Below are 13012 nucleotides of genomic sequence, written 5' to 3'. Positions count from 1 at the left end.
AGAGAGGACTATATTAAAAAATAGTGTAAGAAAAATTTTACTGCCATGACGTTTTCTAGGTGAGGCCGAGAACTTTTTGATCACCCCTCGTATGTGTGCAGTACCACACCGTCCCGCCGGAGGGCGGCAACAAACAGCCAACTGGGGTCAAACCCTGTCACGACGATGTTGTTGTTCCGTTTGTCTATGACCATGCCACCGACCGTCAGGAAAACGTTGCCTATCGAGAAGCCGCCTTTGACACAACCACTTGAAGTGTACTGTACAATATATCTCACAGTCATAGCCATAGGGTCAAAATTAGTAAGCCCCATTACCCATAAATGACCCTCGGAATCCATGGTGATAAAGTAAGGCTTCATCAGCTGGTTTTCGTCGCCTGGAACGAGCGTAGGAAACATGCGCAGATGTGCGCCTGACAGGTTGTGGACTTGGATCCGTCTGTTTCGGACGTCCGACACAAAAATCTCGTTTGCCGGGGACACCACGACCCCGCGCGGCCAGTCAAACTCTCCGGGCCCTGATCCTCTTCGGCCGAAGGTGACTCGACCGGGTACAGTTGGGGCACTCCTCATTCCCTCTGAAAAATACGGCAAAACGTCTCACAATAATCAACAGGTTTTAATTCGGAAATTTCAAACCTCGTGAACTGTTGAACGGATTCTATGACGTAATTCAATCGGATATTGCACACAGGCAGCCACTTTCTGAATTCCCCCCACGCACCACCCACTTACTTCAAGCCTGTACATGCTGGGTCATTTTCAGGGTTAATTTCCCTGTCCGTTGTCAATTCATATCGCGAGATGAAACATTTTATAAGCCACAAATGCACAAGCAACGTACGCGCAGTCTTATAAGTAAAATAACTTTCTTCACCTTCTTCCTCAGGATCCAGCTCCTGTGAACAATTGGGTAATTTCAGAAATGTTTTCAGTCCAAAATTGGTTTCTGTGGTTTGAAGTGGTGGAACCTGATGGAATGAAATAAATGTTTGATATCGCCTTGTAAGAGATCCATATATTTTTTGTGAGTAGTGCCGAAACTACTGGTATCTACTCTGATGGAAGTTATGTAAAAAAAATATCATATGGCAACAAGATGCCGATTTAAAGATTTATTTTACTCACAGGGGTGGTACTTGTGGAGGCTTCATCTGTTTTCATTTTCATAAAAGACGTAGATAGTTCTTGTGACGCAATTTCCGGATCCGTCATGGCTTCAGTCACAGATCTAGAATCTCCCAAAGTGACAGACGTATTTATAGATCCCTGAGTCGATAGTAGCTGAAAAAGAGAAAATATTTGCTGATTATCAACTGACTAGATTTAGCTTTTGTCTCAAACTTCAGCCAAAGCATGCCACCAGTGAGGAGGGGATAGGAAGACTCAGTCTTGCCACAACGCCACATTGCGGTAAGGAGCAGTGGTGCAGTAGGCTGAAAGATATCGGACAGAAATGAGAAACCCAAAATATGCAGATGGCACAGAAATGGCCTATTAAACAATTATTACCAGAACAGCTGTGACGTCATCTTCCTTTTTGTGCCAGCTGGAGACGCTAAGTAGGAGAGCGACTCCTGTGATGATCAACGTTGCTATGACGACGGTCGTCCTGGCAACGCATGCACGATGGACGCGAGAAGTGATGTGGCAGCGTTGGTCACATAAAATTTCTTGCTCCTCATCTGTTGATGAGATGCAAAACAAAGTGGAATTTGAAAATCTATCTGGTATATATTTCTTGGTGCGGATGCGTATTTAGTTTACAAGCAATCAGTATTATAGACTTCTAGAACTAACCAATATAATTCTGTTGAAATAAAAAGAACATCCCAATGTATGTCTGATCGTCAACTCAAATTCAAATTCTTATATGATCCTAATACCTATATCATTGTAAGTTGACCTGGAATGATCCACTGCCATCTGTAAATATGTATTTTATGTACATATTCAACTAAGCTTTTTCAGGTCAATTGGTCTGAGTTTTGACTCCAAAGGAATTCGAAGGAAAGCCACGGCTGGAAAAGATTATCTTCTGTAGTGATTTAAAAATACGGATGTGGGAGTCAAATAAAAAAGAAACTTGGTGACAAGGCAAAAATATTGACGTACTCTTGCTGATGCTGTCTGAATCTGCCGGTACGCCATCATCCCGTGCAGATGGCATGCCGTGTCCCTGCTGATGTACAGGATGGGCTTCATCATGGACCTCTTCTGGACTGTTGGAGAAACTGGTTTCCGTAGTGGAGGCTCCAGGGCCACAGATTGTCACGTTGAAATCTTGTAAGGGAAAACTGACGGGTTCTGCCTTGCAGTAAACACCTTGGAAGCTTGGATCGTCTTTACGCTGTGAACTGTCACTCTCTTCTCCGGAATGTGAAAAACCTCGGCTGGTACTCGAGTGGACTACCGGCTCGGCGTCTTCGTAAAGATGAGGGTGGCGATGGTCGTGTGGTTGCTGCAGGCGTTGTTGTTGTTTTTCTCCGCTGTGGCTAAACTGTTTATTACGTGGTAAAATGATGACCCTTGGCTCCAGGTACACATGGTCAGTACCTTCACAACACACCTGCCGATCACAGTCGACTGGGGCTCTTCTTTGAGCCAACCGGTCGTCATCAGAAATATTTGGCATCATCATGATCTCAAAGATTAATACCCTAGGCCTGAGACACGGTGTACAATAGGCTTAGGATACCTGTGGTTCCAACTCGACTGTAGGTCGACCTACATAGAAGTAATTGTCTGCAGTCTGCAATGACGTCTCGTGCAAACCCTGAAGGTTTCCATGGCAACAGCAGACCGACTGTCCATCAATACTAGTATCAGCAGTTCGGCCAATGAGAGACTGGCAGCCAACGGTTCAACCAATGACAGGGTTGCTGCATGTCGGTAAAGAATTTGAATTTTTATGTTTTTATTTTGCGTTTCTACATTATACATGTACATTTTGCGGGGCCGGATATAGGATCGGTCTATTGCAATACGTAATGCCTAATGGAAATTTGACAAGGACAAACTCCGAATGAGCATAATCTTCAAGTGTTAAATGTGTCTTCAATTCTGCATTCTGCACTGGCAGATAACCATATAAATGTAGGTGAAGCGCTTTCTTTTATAACTTCCACTCAACATACTAGTACATACAGTAACAAACACACGTACGCAGCAAGAGTATGGTAAAAGATGTTCCTTGTTTTTTTCTCTCACGATCACAGATTCAGAGGAATTTGTACAATAGCAGGTACAGTACATATAATTGCCACATCCTGAGAGACGAGAGTTGCCTGGGTGCTGGGAATCAATCAGAACTGTTAGAAAAATACACTTCTGTTCCAGGTTACAATCAGAATAATATCCCAAAGGCTCCAACCCTGAGGCGTAGCCAAAAAATTCCACACTATGTTCAAGTCATACAAACAAGATACGCACATACATATATTTCTCTGGGCTGTTACTTGGCCTAAATGTTTTTTAACGATACATAAGGTAACCCCCATTGCACAAATAGAACAATCCATTCTGGTGGAAGGTACCATGCTGTGGGGCAAACCATTTGTATTCTGGGGGTATACCTAGGTAGACATAGACACTGGCCATATTCATGGAGCAGAGAGAATAAATTATATCTCCACAACCCTCAAGAACAATTATAACATTCCAATAGAAGGTGGCAAAAGTCTTGGGCCAATCCATGTATTTGATAACAATGGGCTGATATAATTTAAGAGACGTTTTTGTGAGACCCCTTTGGCAATAATGGTACAATCCATACACATTGAAACTGTCCTTGGAGTTGGAACAAACCAATTGGATTTTAGTTTAATGGGGAGGGGGCAATTTGAGACATTCATATTTCTAATTCTTTGAATTTACAGCTACGCCATTTTTTTGACAAGTGCTCCCTTGCACTTCAACAAACTTGTGCCTTTTTAGATAAATGCTAGTGACCACAACATGCACAAATTTCGGTACCTTTCCAAACAGTAACTTCATCACATTTCATTGATTTTCCAATTATATCTATCACAGTGAGTTAAGTATTTCAGGGGAAGGGTTTCATAAAAAAACTTTCAACTTTTGGGATATTTGTCTGTGGACAAATCCAATAAGTGATCTTGAATTTTATTTGCGACACACAGGTTAAGACTTTGCAAAAAAATACCCATTAATGTGGAGATACTTTTCTTATTTGCTAGTATTAATACCAATTTTCTTCCTTCCCACATGTATTTTTACCAGGGAAAGTGCGTGGAATCGTGGATAACCATGCAGAGATTCTTGGAGATCATAAAGCCATACAAAAATACTTGAAAGACATCGTAACACTCTATAGTAGTGATGTTTCACACTGTAAACAGCCACCCCTAGTTGAAAATGGTGCAGTCCAATCTCTGCTATGTATATCACAGGGATTATACCACATGATGGCCTGACAGGGGGGTTACAGCTTCTCCACTGTAGTAAGGAAACGCTACCCATCTACTTTCTCAAAATGAGGAATTATAATTCATAAGATTTTGTAAGCATACAGTACAAAAAGTTGGCGTATACACTTTATTTTTACTTTCTCTTGCCGCCCAAGCCATAGCCAAATAAATACCAAATATATGCAACTTCCATTACATTCTATGCAATCTGTCGTTATTTTGTCATACAATACACACTATAATTAATATTTCAAAGTGCATTATGTACAAAGATTTGGAGTTGTTTCTATGGTGGCCTCATACAGGCCCTTTATACACAACATCTGTACAAGTAACAAACAACTGTCTTACTGTCCCTGATGGAAAAGTTCATTTAAAAAACAAAAAAACAAAACAACTGCTGTACAAAATAGGGGGTGCCCTCGATAAAGGAAACACTGGTTGAGAAGACCTCCAGATGAGGGAGTGTAGCAGCAACTTGGAACAGCAGTCACGTGACCTCCATTGCCAGTGTTGTTTCACCTATACTATTTACAAGTCCATCCTCATGGTTTTCCCTGGAAACAAAAGAAACAAACAAACAAACAACACAGTTATTATCATAGAATGGGTAAAAACAATTTCCTTTTCAAAGATTTCATTACTTGAAAATAAAAAAATATTTCAAACTGTGGGAACTTGTTTATTGAATACAGGATGAAACGAAAAAATCAGATTTCAAACTTTCACTCATTTCAGAACCCAAACATACAAACCTAGCATAAAAAAAGCGCCACCCAAAACAATACTTCTGTCCCAGGGAAGCAAATACACAGCAGTAACCATGTCTTACCTAGATATACTATCTACATTGTTGGCCATACTGTTAGACGTCGGCGCTGCCAGTTTTAAAACAGCTGCGTTGCTAGGGGCGACCATTCTGGCCAATGAGGACGAGGGATTTGGTGTGACGGCCCCTGCAGCTGACGGTGTGGGGGGCGCCTGCGGACTGCCCGTTCTCGTGGTGGAGGTGACGAGAGTGGTTGCAGGAGGAGGGGGGTTGACGGGGACAGGGGGGGTCTGGGAGAGGGGGTAGTTTAGTTGTAATACTGCTGCAGGGGGGGAGGTGGAGTGTGCTTTGTTGGTTCCTGGAAGAAGAGCAAATTTGTGGCATTAGTGAGAGGATTTATGTCTTGCTTTAAACATTTTTACCTATGTTTTAACTACATTGCTGTATCTGAAAATGGAATTGCCTAACATAATCAACTAACAACATGCTTTATCAACATAGTTTATGCTGTAAAGATGTTGTATAACTTCCCATGTGTGCAAACAGTGATCCAAACTTGTGCACAATGCAGTTAGAAGCCATGCATTTCTCGATTAAAACGTGTGCAAAAGCCATGCACTTCTCCTTTAAATCGTGTTCATATTTCGGATAAAACAGGTGTAAGTAGTGTCCAAGCTGCATTGTAAACTGAGCTGCAAAGTTAGGTTTCTAACAACATGGCTACAATGGTCACTCACCTGACCCTGTTGCCTCAAGTACACCGTTGTGCGCTGATTCCGTTCCCTCCCGTAGCTTCAGCGAGGTATCCAGGTTCTCTGTGTTCGACACCACAGCTGACACAGCAAACTGGGCGCTGGCAGAGTCCACCGTAAACCTGGCAAAAATAACAGGGAAAAACAAGGTTAATGTCAATACTACAGAACAAGCAACACAAGCCAACACAAGGTCTTGTGGTTTAGGGTTGACTTGGAATATGAAGGCTATAGGTTTGATTCCTTCACAGGCCCCAGTGTTATGTCCTTGGAATTTACATCTATTTCTTCACTTGACTTAGGTTAAAATGAGCACTGAGCTTCAATAAGGGACGTGCTCTCAGATAGGACATTGAGTTGGGGGTCCAATGTTTGAGAAGAGGCATGCCTCAAGCACTTTAAAGAACCCACAACACTACTCAAAAAGAGTAGCGGTCAAAGTGAGTGTTCCTTCATCATCATCATGCCTCCGGAGTGTTCCTTGTGTTATACTATTTATGAGACGTTCGTGTTGGATATGTCATGTACTGAGCCCTGTTCTTACCTGGAAGTTGGTTGTGAGGAGAAGGATTGGTTAAGGTTGGTGGACACGGCCTCGTCCTGCTGAGCTGCCAGCTGCTGCTTCTGCATCTGTACCAAAAAATACCTGCCGTTACCTTCACTCCATGTAACTACTGCATTCTGTATAACATCTCATCACGTCGGTATAAGAAGGTTTTTAATTCAAAACCAGTTTGGGGAAGCGATACCTAGCTGCAGTACAAATCAGAACCAGACATTGTTGCTCTGCTGCAGGTGACAGTCATCGAAACATCACATGTGAAATCCAACTGGTTGTCATAAAAAGAAGGACAGTACTTCCCCAATGTTGTCCTATCCATCCCTCCTGCTTTACTACTACACAATGCACATCTTTGCTAGCAATCAAGTTTCAACAGACACACACATCTAGGTCTACTCTACAGGGAGGACAGTCATAAAAAAAGCAGATATCCTTTTAAAAATCTGAAGAATTGAGGAAGAAAAGGTTTCAGAGTATCAGTAAAAATGTTGATCAAATGACAAAGGATATCTATGACTTTTTTGCTGAAGACAAAACATAGATACACAAGAGCAAAAACTTTTTCAAGGAAGAAAGGAACATGATCACACTCCTACCAAAGGAAGGCTGGAGTTGAACTGAAGATAAAAAAAGAAGAGTACAAAAACACAAGAGTTGGTCCAAAGCCACACATAAAGCAGAATGACTGGTCTCCCAGAGCAGGCATAGTTACCCCGAGGTTTACCTTGACCAGCTCTTGTTGGTGGTCGTGGAACTGTTCTGCCGAGATTTCCTCGGGCGGAGAGGCGGGGAACGTGATGAGGCTGGAGAGGTGGTCGCTGAAACTGGGCGGGGCCTGCGAGGGCGAGCTGTCGTCTTCCGACGGGGGCGACCGCGGTCTGAAGTGCCGCCTTGAGTAAAACAGCAGGTTACACACCACAGCATACACAAGCCAGAGAGGACACCTGGCAGTTTCTATAGGTACTGCAATGGCTCAATGCCAAAAGAATTTACTACAGGGAACAAGTAAATCTGTAATTCTTTCCAAGAAACCAAAAAAAAAAAGACAAAAACATTCCCTTTCAAACTTTCGACTTCATTTACCACTATCCACATATGTGACAACATTTGGTTATATAACTTAACATATATATATATAACATAACTTTTTGTCTTAAAACTTTCTAAACTTTTTCTGAAAAAGCTCGGTTCTCACCACTTTTTGTTCCTAATGTCAGTTAGCCAACTGGGAGGTAGTCCATTGGGGAGAGAACTGGAGTTGGAAAGGTCAAGATCCTCTAGGGCGTCGTCAAAGGGAGTGAAGACTCTATCAAGTATTACCCTGGAGGGAAAGAAAGGCAGTAAGGGTTATAATTAGGCTTTGTTGACATTCTACATGTACTACATTCTACATGAGAACAATTTAAAAAGACTGTCAGTAGTGCAATGCTGGGCTCTTGGCAGCTCAAAATCTTTTTCCGTTAGCCCAGTTACAGGATCGGAAAAATTTTGTGTTTTCAAGCTTCCACAAACACAATTTTCCACATTTTGAGAGGCAAACCATGGTGTTGAAAGTGGTTGTTGGCAGTCCTTTGGATGTTTCTTTCAAAAGATTTTTGTCAGTCTTGCCCATCGAGTTGAAGGATTGGCTTAAAAATTTTTTCCTTCACACACTATAGAGTTCCTGCAAATGATGGAAAAACAGGTGCTGGCTAGAGCCCTGCTACAATATGCAAACAATTTAACTAGACTGCCAGTAGTGCAATGTTCTAATGTACCTGCCGCCTCTGCCGACTCTTCTGCGTACGAAGCCCACACATCTCCTGGGCATGGACAGGGTGGTACAGGAGTATCTGTACCTCGGGTCACCCAAACCTCCCTCCTCTTTAGCCTCCCAGGGCCAGTTGCCAGGTGTGTCTACTCTGGCCTGGTAGTAGTTACAACCTTTCTTTCTCCTGAAGGCGAAGGAGCCGTCAGGATCATTGTCAGTGTCCTCTTCTGCTGACTGTGCCTGTAGGAACAAGATAATCACATTAAGTAAGTCTTCTTATAATCTTATTTAATTTTAATTAGTGTTTCAAATGGAAAAGCATTCAAACTGGAGTCAACCTACTTGAAATTTCAATTGTTCAATTATGACAAAAGTCTTGGTTAGTTAGTAGATATGTAAAAAAGAAAAGAATAAAGTTTATGGATTGATTGATTTCTTGTAAAAATATGTGCTGTGCCCAGTTCCCCGACTGACCTTAGCAAAATCTGTTGAACATATCGCTTTTTCTTTTGGGTCAACTGCTGGCAAGGTCATAAAATCTTCACATTTCAAACGATCTGAACAGCCATTTCATGCATTTCCCCAGGTAAATTTTTATTGAGTGAACCAGGTGAGTTATTTTTTCTGTCCTCACAAGCAAACGGAGGGACGTAATTTATCCAGTAATAGAGTTTGATTTGTATTTGAACATGTTGATTGACATAAGTAAAGCCTGACTTACCGGTGAGACGTCCTCCTCACTGCTGGGGAAGTCATACTTGTGCAGGTCCATGTCGGAGTAGGTGGGCGTGGTGGGGTGTGCCCTGCCCTGCTCCTCCTTCACGTGGGCCGCAGCAGCAGTTTTGTGTTTTCTCTTCTTGTACTCGCGCTTCTTTCTAACTACCTGGACCTGCTCCTGACAGAAGACAGCCACTCACTCATGCGGGTCAACATTACACTCAACATACCTAGAATTTGTACAGTCTACATAGTCATAACTTCTACAGGGCTCGCAATACAGCATATAGCAGATAGAATTGGGACTGTGCAGGAATTTTTGGTGTCTACCTGCACCTCAGGTGCACTGGAATAAAAAAAATGGCAATGGTTTCTGAACAAGTTTTTATCATAATCCACACTTCCTAAATTCTGAGTGGTGCAGGTAAAATTTGCCTGCTGCAGTTTATTTTCAAAGCTACCTGCACCAGGATTTTGAGCCCTTTTTTTTCAACTGATGACAAAAAGAAAACAAAGAATCAGCACCAGAGACAGACCCTTACCCCGTTTATTCTGTTGGCCCAGTCAGGCCGGTTGCCTTGCATGGCGGCGTACAGGGAACCATTTGGCACGGGAGAGGGCGTGTAGGACGGCCGCTGGTGTCTCTGGGCCATCACCTCCGCTAGCAACTGTCCGCTAAAATCATCAGATTGATATCTGCGGACAAGAGCGATTACAAGACAGCTAAGGTTAAGAACCAAACAAAATGGCACAATGTTGACTGTTATACAATTTCATACACATCACACAGCAAAGAACAAAGCAAACAGTAAACACAAACTAATTTTTTTCCAAACAAGTATTGGAAACAACAAAAAAGCACTCACCTTTTTTCTACTATTTCTATTGTTAGATGTAATAGCTCTCTTTTACTCTTCTCTCTTCTTTTTACCATTTCTAACAATGTTCTGTAAATGGAGGAAACATGAAATTAGTTAATAAACCAATGGTTCAGGACACATTGAAAAACAAGCCATAAAGCTGTATTCCTGACGTTTAGCCAAATGAAAATTACACCTTACATCAAGTTCTTTAGTGTTCAGATGACAAAAGACTGATGAAATACTTACACAGCTCTATTTAGATCTCTCCTAAGTTTCAGCATCTTCTCGTAGGAAGCTTCGTCATTTTTCCGATTCTGCAGGGAAATAAAATATATCAGTTCTATTGCTAAACTGAGAAGGAACCCAAACATACAACCCCCCAAATTAAGCGCTTCCAACAACAATACTTCCATCCCAAGAGTAATACACTAGTTGTGTTGAGACAACGGTAGAGGTTCTTACCTTCCTTGTCTGCATTTTCTCTGTTCTCCTTCTGAAGGCCACATACGGGTTGTTGGTTGTGGACCCGTCTCTCTTCTCCGTCCTCACCTGAGCGATGAGTGGATGGGGCTGCAAACGGAACAATCAATCAGAAATAGACCTGCCACCTATCAAGTAAACTTTAACAGAACATGTGCATCTGAGGAAAAGATTATTACAAAAAGGAATTCAACCCACCCACCATCATTTCTATATGATAATACATGACAAACATGTCAATCAGAGATAGCAGACTTCACCCCTTCAAAGGAATGCACCCTCTGGAAAAGCATATAGAAGCTGCTCTGCCCACCATGACAAAAAAAAGCACAAAACAACACGGAAGCCAAATCAAATCAAATAACAAAGGCCATGCTTGAGTTTGTACTGATACCTACATACCACATGTAGAATTCTAAGCCTTTAGAGATGTAAAGTTTGGAGAGTACTTACACTTTTGTTTCTCTTCTTGAGCCAGTAGTCGTACACAGCCTTGATGAGATCATCATCCTCCTTCAAGAGCAGTTTGGCTTCTTGTAACGTAACAGGCTGGAGGGTTGGATAGAAACAACCCAATTATAGGCAAAATTCTCAACAGACACAAGAAATATATACAAAGTGGAAAGGCAAATCTCAACTTAATACCATGGAAATGCATAAAATAATACTTTCCGACAACTTTTAAAACATGAAGGGTTGATGTAGAGAGTTAAAGGGTATATCACATCCACCTGTTTTATTTCAAAAAATCACACATTTAAAAATTCTGTAAATGTTCTGTCTAGATGTTCCCTACTGCATTTCTTCCACCTGTTTTTACAGTATATGCACATGCACATTCTTTTTCATTTATAGAAATCTTAACTTATTCTGTTTCTATCTTATTGTGCAAATAAAGTAACAAACCTGTTGTCCTGAGCCCTTCTCTAACCGATCCATCATCTCCTCAAACTGCTGAGGTTCCAGGGTCATGGCAGAGCTGCGCTTGTTGTGGGAGTTCATCCAGCGCTCGTCGTCAGAGTCCATGTCATACTCAGGGTAGTCCTGCTCCATGTTCAGAGCTGTCAGGGGGTACAAGGTGGGAGGTGGGAGAGTTGGGATGTCAGTAAGTGCTCTTTGTCTTCTAGCTAGCATGGTTTGAACATAGGAGCTCCCTTACAGCTATGATCTGGGCCCCCTATTCTGTCTTTCAACCAGCGTACGAGTGTTTCTTTAGCTTAAGAATAAGGTTTTAACTCAAGACTTTATTTCGTTTCACAAAACTTGCCCCTTGAAAGACAGGAAGTACTACTGTCTAATCTGTTGTGAATTTTACAAATATTCTGCATAATGGTGTTTATGGAAGAGGTTAAATTCAGAAAATTCAATTTTGCTATTGGTATGGTCCATTTGAGAATGGTAACTTTTGAATGGTCCATTCCTAAAAAAGGCTGATATGAAAGATTCCATTCCATTCCAGAGGGAGATGGAGTGAAATATGCTGTGTTTGGCAAATGTCAGTCTCTCAAAGTGAACACATTACCCAGACTTGCTCACCTTGCAATCAGCTCTTCCATGATATACAAATGTATGCTGTGTTTGGCAAATGTCGGTCTCTCTAGTGCCATGACTTCTAGAGGATGCAGCAAGCCTTGCTCACCTTGAACGTGTACAAACTGCTTCTGTGGTTTGAACTGTCCCTCGTACAGATCTTCATAGTACCCGACGCCGACCTGTGCAGGCGGTGTGGGGATAACCAGGTTCTCCACAGCTCCGTACACCTGCTGGGCTGACATGGCTCTCTGCAGATGTCTCTCCTGTACCCAACAGGAAATTACATGCCTTAACATCAGGCCTCAAAATTAACATTTCTTCCCATTGTCCCAGCACTGTCCCGAAAATAAATTTCAATTGTCCCGAAGTGAGGTTGAACTGTCCGAACCTCTTTCTGGGAAGTACATGTATGTATGATGACAACAAGTTGAAGTCAACTTATTTTGCTTAGTCGTTCTAATGCCCAGGCTCACTATCTAGACGAGAAATTTGGAGGGGCTTTTCCGAGCCAAAAGCCGACACGCTTGCCTGATTGGCAAAAGTAGGGCTGACATTCTGAAGTCGATGATTTTTCTATTGCCCCAAAAATGTCCCAAAGTGACTTTTCAGTTGTCCCCGCCTAAATTTTAGTGGTCGGTGGCCATCGGGACACTGTTAATTTTGAGCCCTGTAACATACACACCCAGGGCTAGATATACTTTTATCTGCATTGTGGTTTGTCTACACAGGAGAAATTACAAATCTTTTACATACCCAGGGCTACAGATACTTTTATCTGCATACTGCATATTGGTGCTAAGTGCACGCATAATCTTGCCAAGTGTCATAAAATCATCTTCCGGTTTAATTGTGGTTTGTCTATACGGGAGGAAATTATAAATTCTTTAAATACATACCCAGGGCTGAAAATACTTTTATTTGCATACCTGCACTCTTGCTTATGGCACACAAAATCTTGCCAAGTGTCATAAAATCATATTCCGTTTGATGTGGTTTGTCTATACGGGAGGAAATTATGAATCATTAAATACTTTTATTTGCATACCTGTACTGGTGAAAATACAAGAAATTAAATTCAAGTTTACACTTTCTCAAATAAAATTTGAATGAGTAGCCACATGGACCAAACACCATAGTGGTTTGTCTATTAGGAG

At 41.9% G+C, this 13012-nt stretch overlaps 2 protein-coding genes across 5 annotated transcripts in view; both read right to left on the bottom strand.

The window, feature by feature from the left end:
• Positions 1-95: 95 nt before the first annotated feature.
• Positions 96-2643, bottom strand: LOC109474101. Its single transcript, XM_019774313.1, has 4 exons — positions 2118-2643; positions 1515-1687; positions 1131-1286; positions 96-580 (listed from the first exon to the last, which is right to left on the bottom strand). The coding sequence occupies exons 1-4, from the start codon at positions 2641-2643 to the stop codon at positions 572-574; spliced, it is 864 nt and encodes a 287-aa protein (XP_019629872.1). The 3' UTR covers positions 96-571.
• Positions 2644-3177: 534 nt separating this feature from the next.
• The window catches only part of LOC109474228 (enhancer of polycomb homolog 1-like), a 13020-nt gene continuing 3185 nt past the window's right edge, over positions 3178-13012 (bottom strand). Inside the window, exons 2-16 of one of the 4 annotated variants that reach the window (XM_019774486.1) lie at positions 11965-12121; positions 11232-11386; positions 10779-10874; positions 10308-10415; positions 10092-10159; positions 9849-9929; positions 9525-9678; positions 8987-9157; positions 8273-8505; positions 7711-7836; positions 7228-7405; positions 6498-6583; positions 5939-6075; positions 5265-5559; positions 3178-4989 (exon numbers count right to left, since the gene is read on the bottom strand). In XM_019774486.1, coding sequence (XP_019630045.1) covers positions 4923-4989; positions 5265-5559; positions 5939-6075; positions 6498-6583; positions 7228-7405; positions 7711-7836; positions 8273-8505; positions 8987-9157; positions 9525-9678; positions 9849-9929; positions 10092-10159; positions 10308-10415; positions 10779-10874; positions 11232-11386; positions 11965-12121 — 2112 coding nt within the window. In that variant the 3' untranslated portion in view covers positions 3178-4922. Of the gene's footprint in view, positions 4990-5264; positions 5560-5938; positions 6076-6497; positions 6584-7227; positions 7406-7710; positions 7837-8272; positions 8506-8986; positions 9161-9524; positions 9679-9848; positions 9930-10091; positions 10160-10307; positions 10416-10778; positions 10875-11231; positions 11387-11964; positions 12122-13012 lie in introns of all 4 variants that reach the window. The other 3 variants (XM_019774485.1, XM_019774488.1, XM_019774487.1) reach the window with 3 other exon arrangements.

Source organism: Branchiostoma belcheri, unplaced genomic scaffold (assembly GCF_001625305.1).
Source record: "Branchiostoma belcheri isolate BF01 breed outbred unplaced genomic scaffold, Haploidv18h27 scaffold30, whole genome shotgun sequence".
In the NCBI taxonomy this organism is placed as follows: domain Eukaryota; kingdom Metazoa; phylum Chordata; class Leptocardii; order Amphioxiformes; family Branchiostomatidae; genus Branchiostoma; species Branchiostoma belcheri.
Note: the sequence above shows the minus strand (reverse complement) of the source record. Positions and strands in the feature narration are given on the sequence as shown.

What these genes read in the sequence shown, in the direction of transcription:
- LOC109474101 (XM_019774313.1), bottom strand. Translation starts at nt 2,643, where the DNA reads ATGATGATGCCAAATATTTCTGATGACGACCGGTTGGCTCAAAGAAGA. An exon ending in TTCAGACAGCATCAGCAAGA is followed by an intron (nt 1,688 to 2,117) that starts GTACGTCAATAT and finishes TCTCATCAACAG; the next exon opens with ATGAGGAGCAAGAAATTTTA. An exon ending in ATGACGTCACAGCTGTTCTG is followed by an intron (nt 1,287 to 1,514) that starts GTAATAATTGTT and finishes TCTCTTTTTCAG; the next exon opens with CTACTATCGACTCAGGGATC.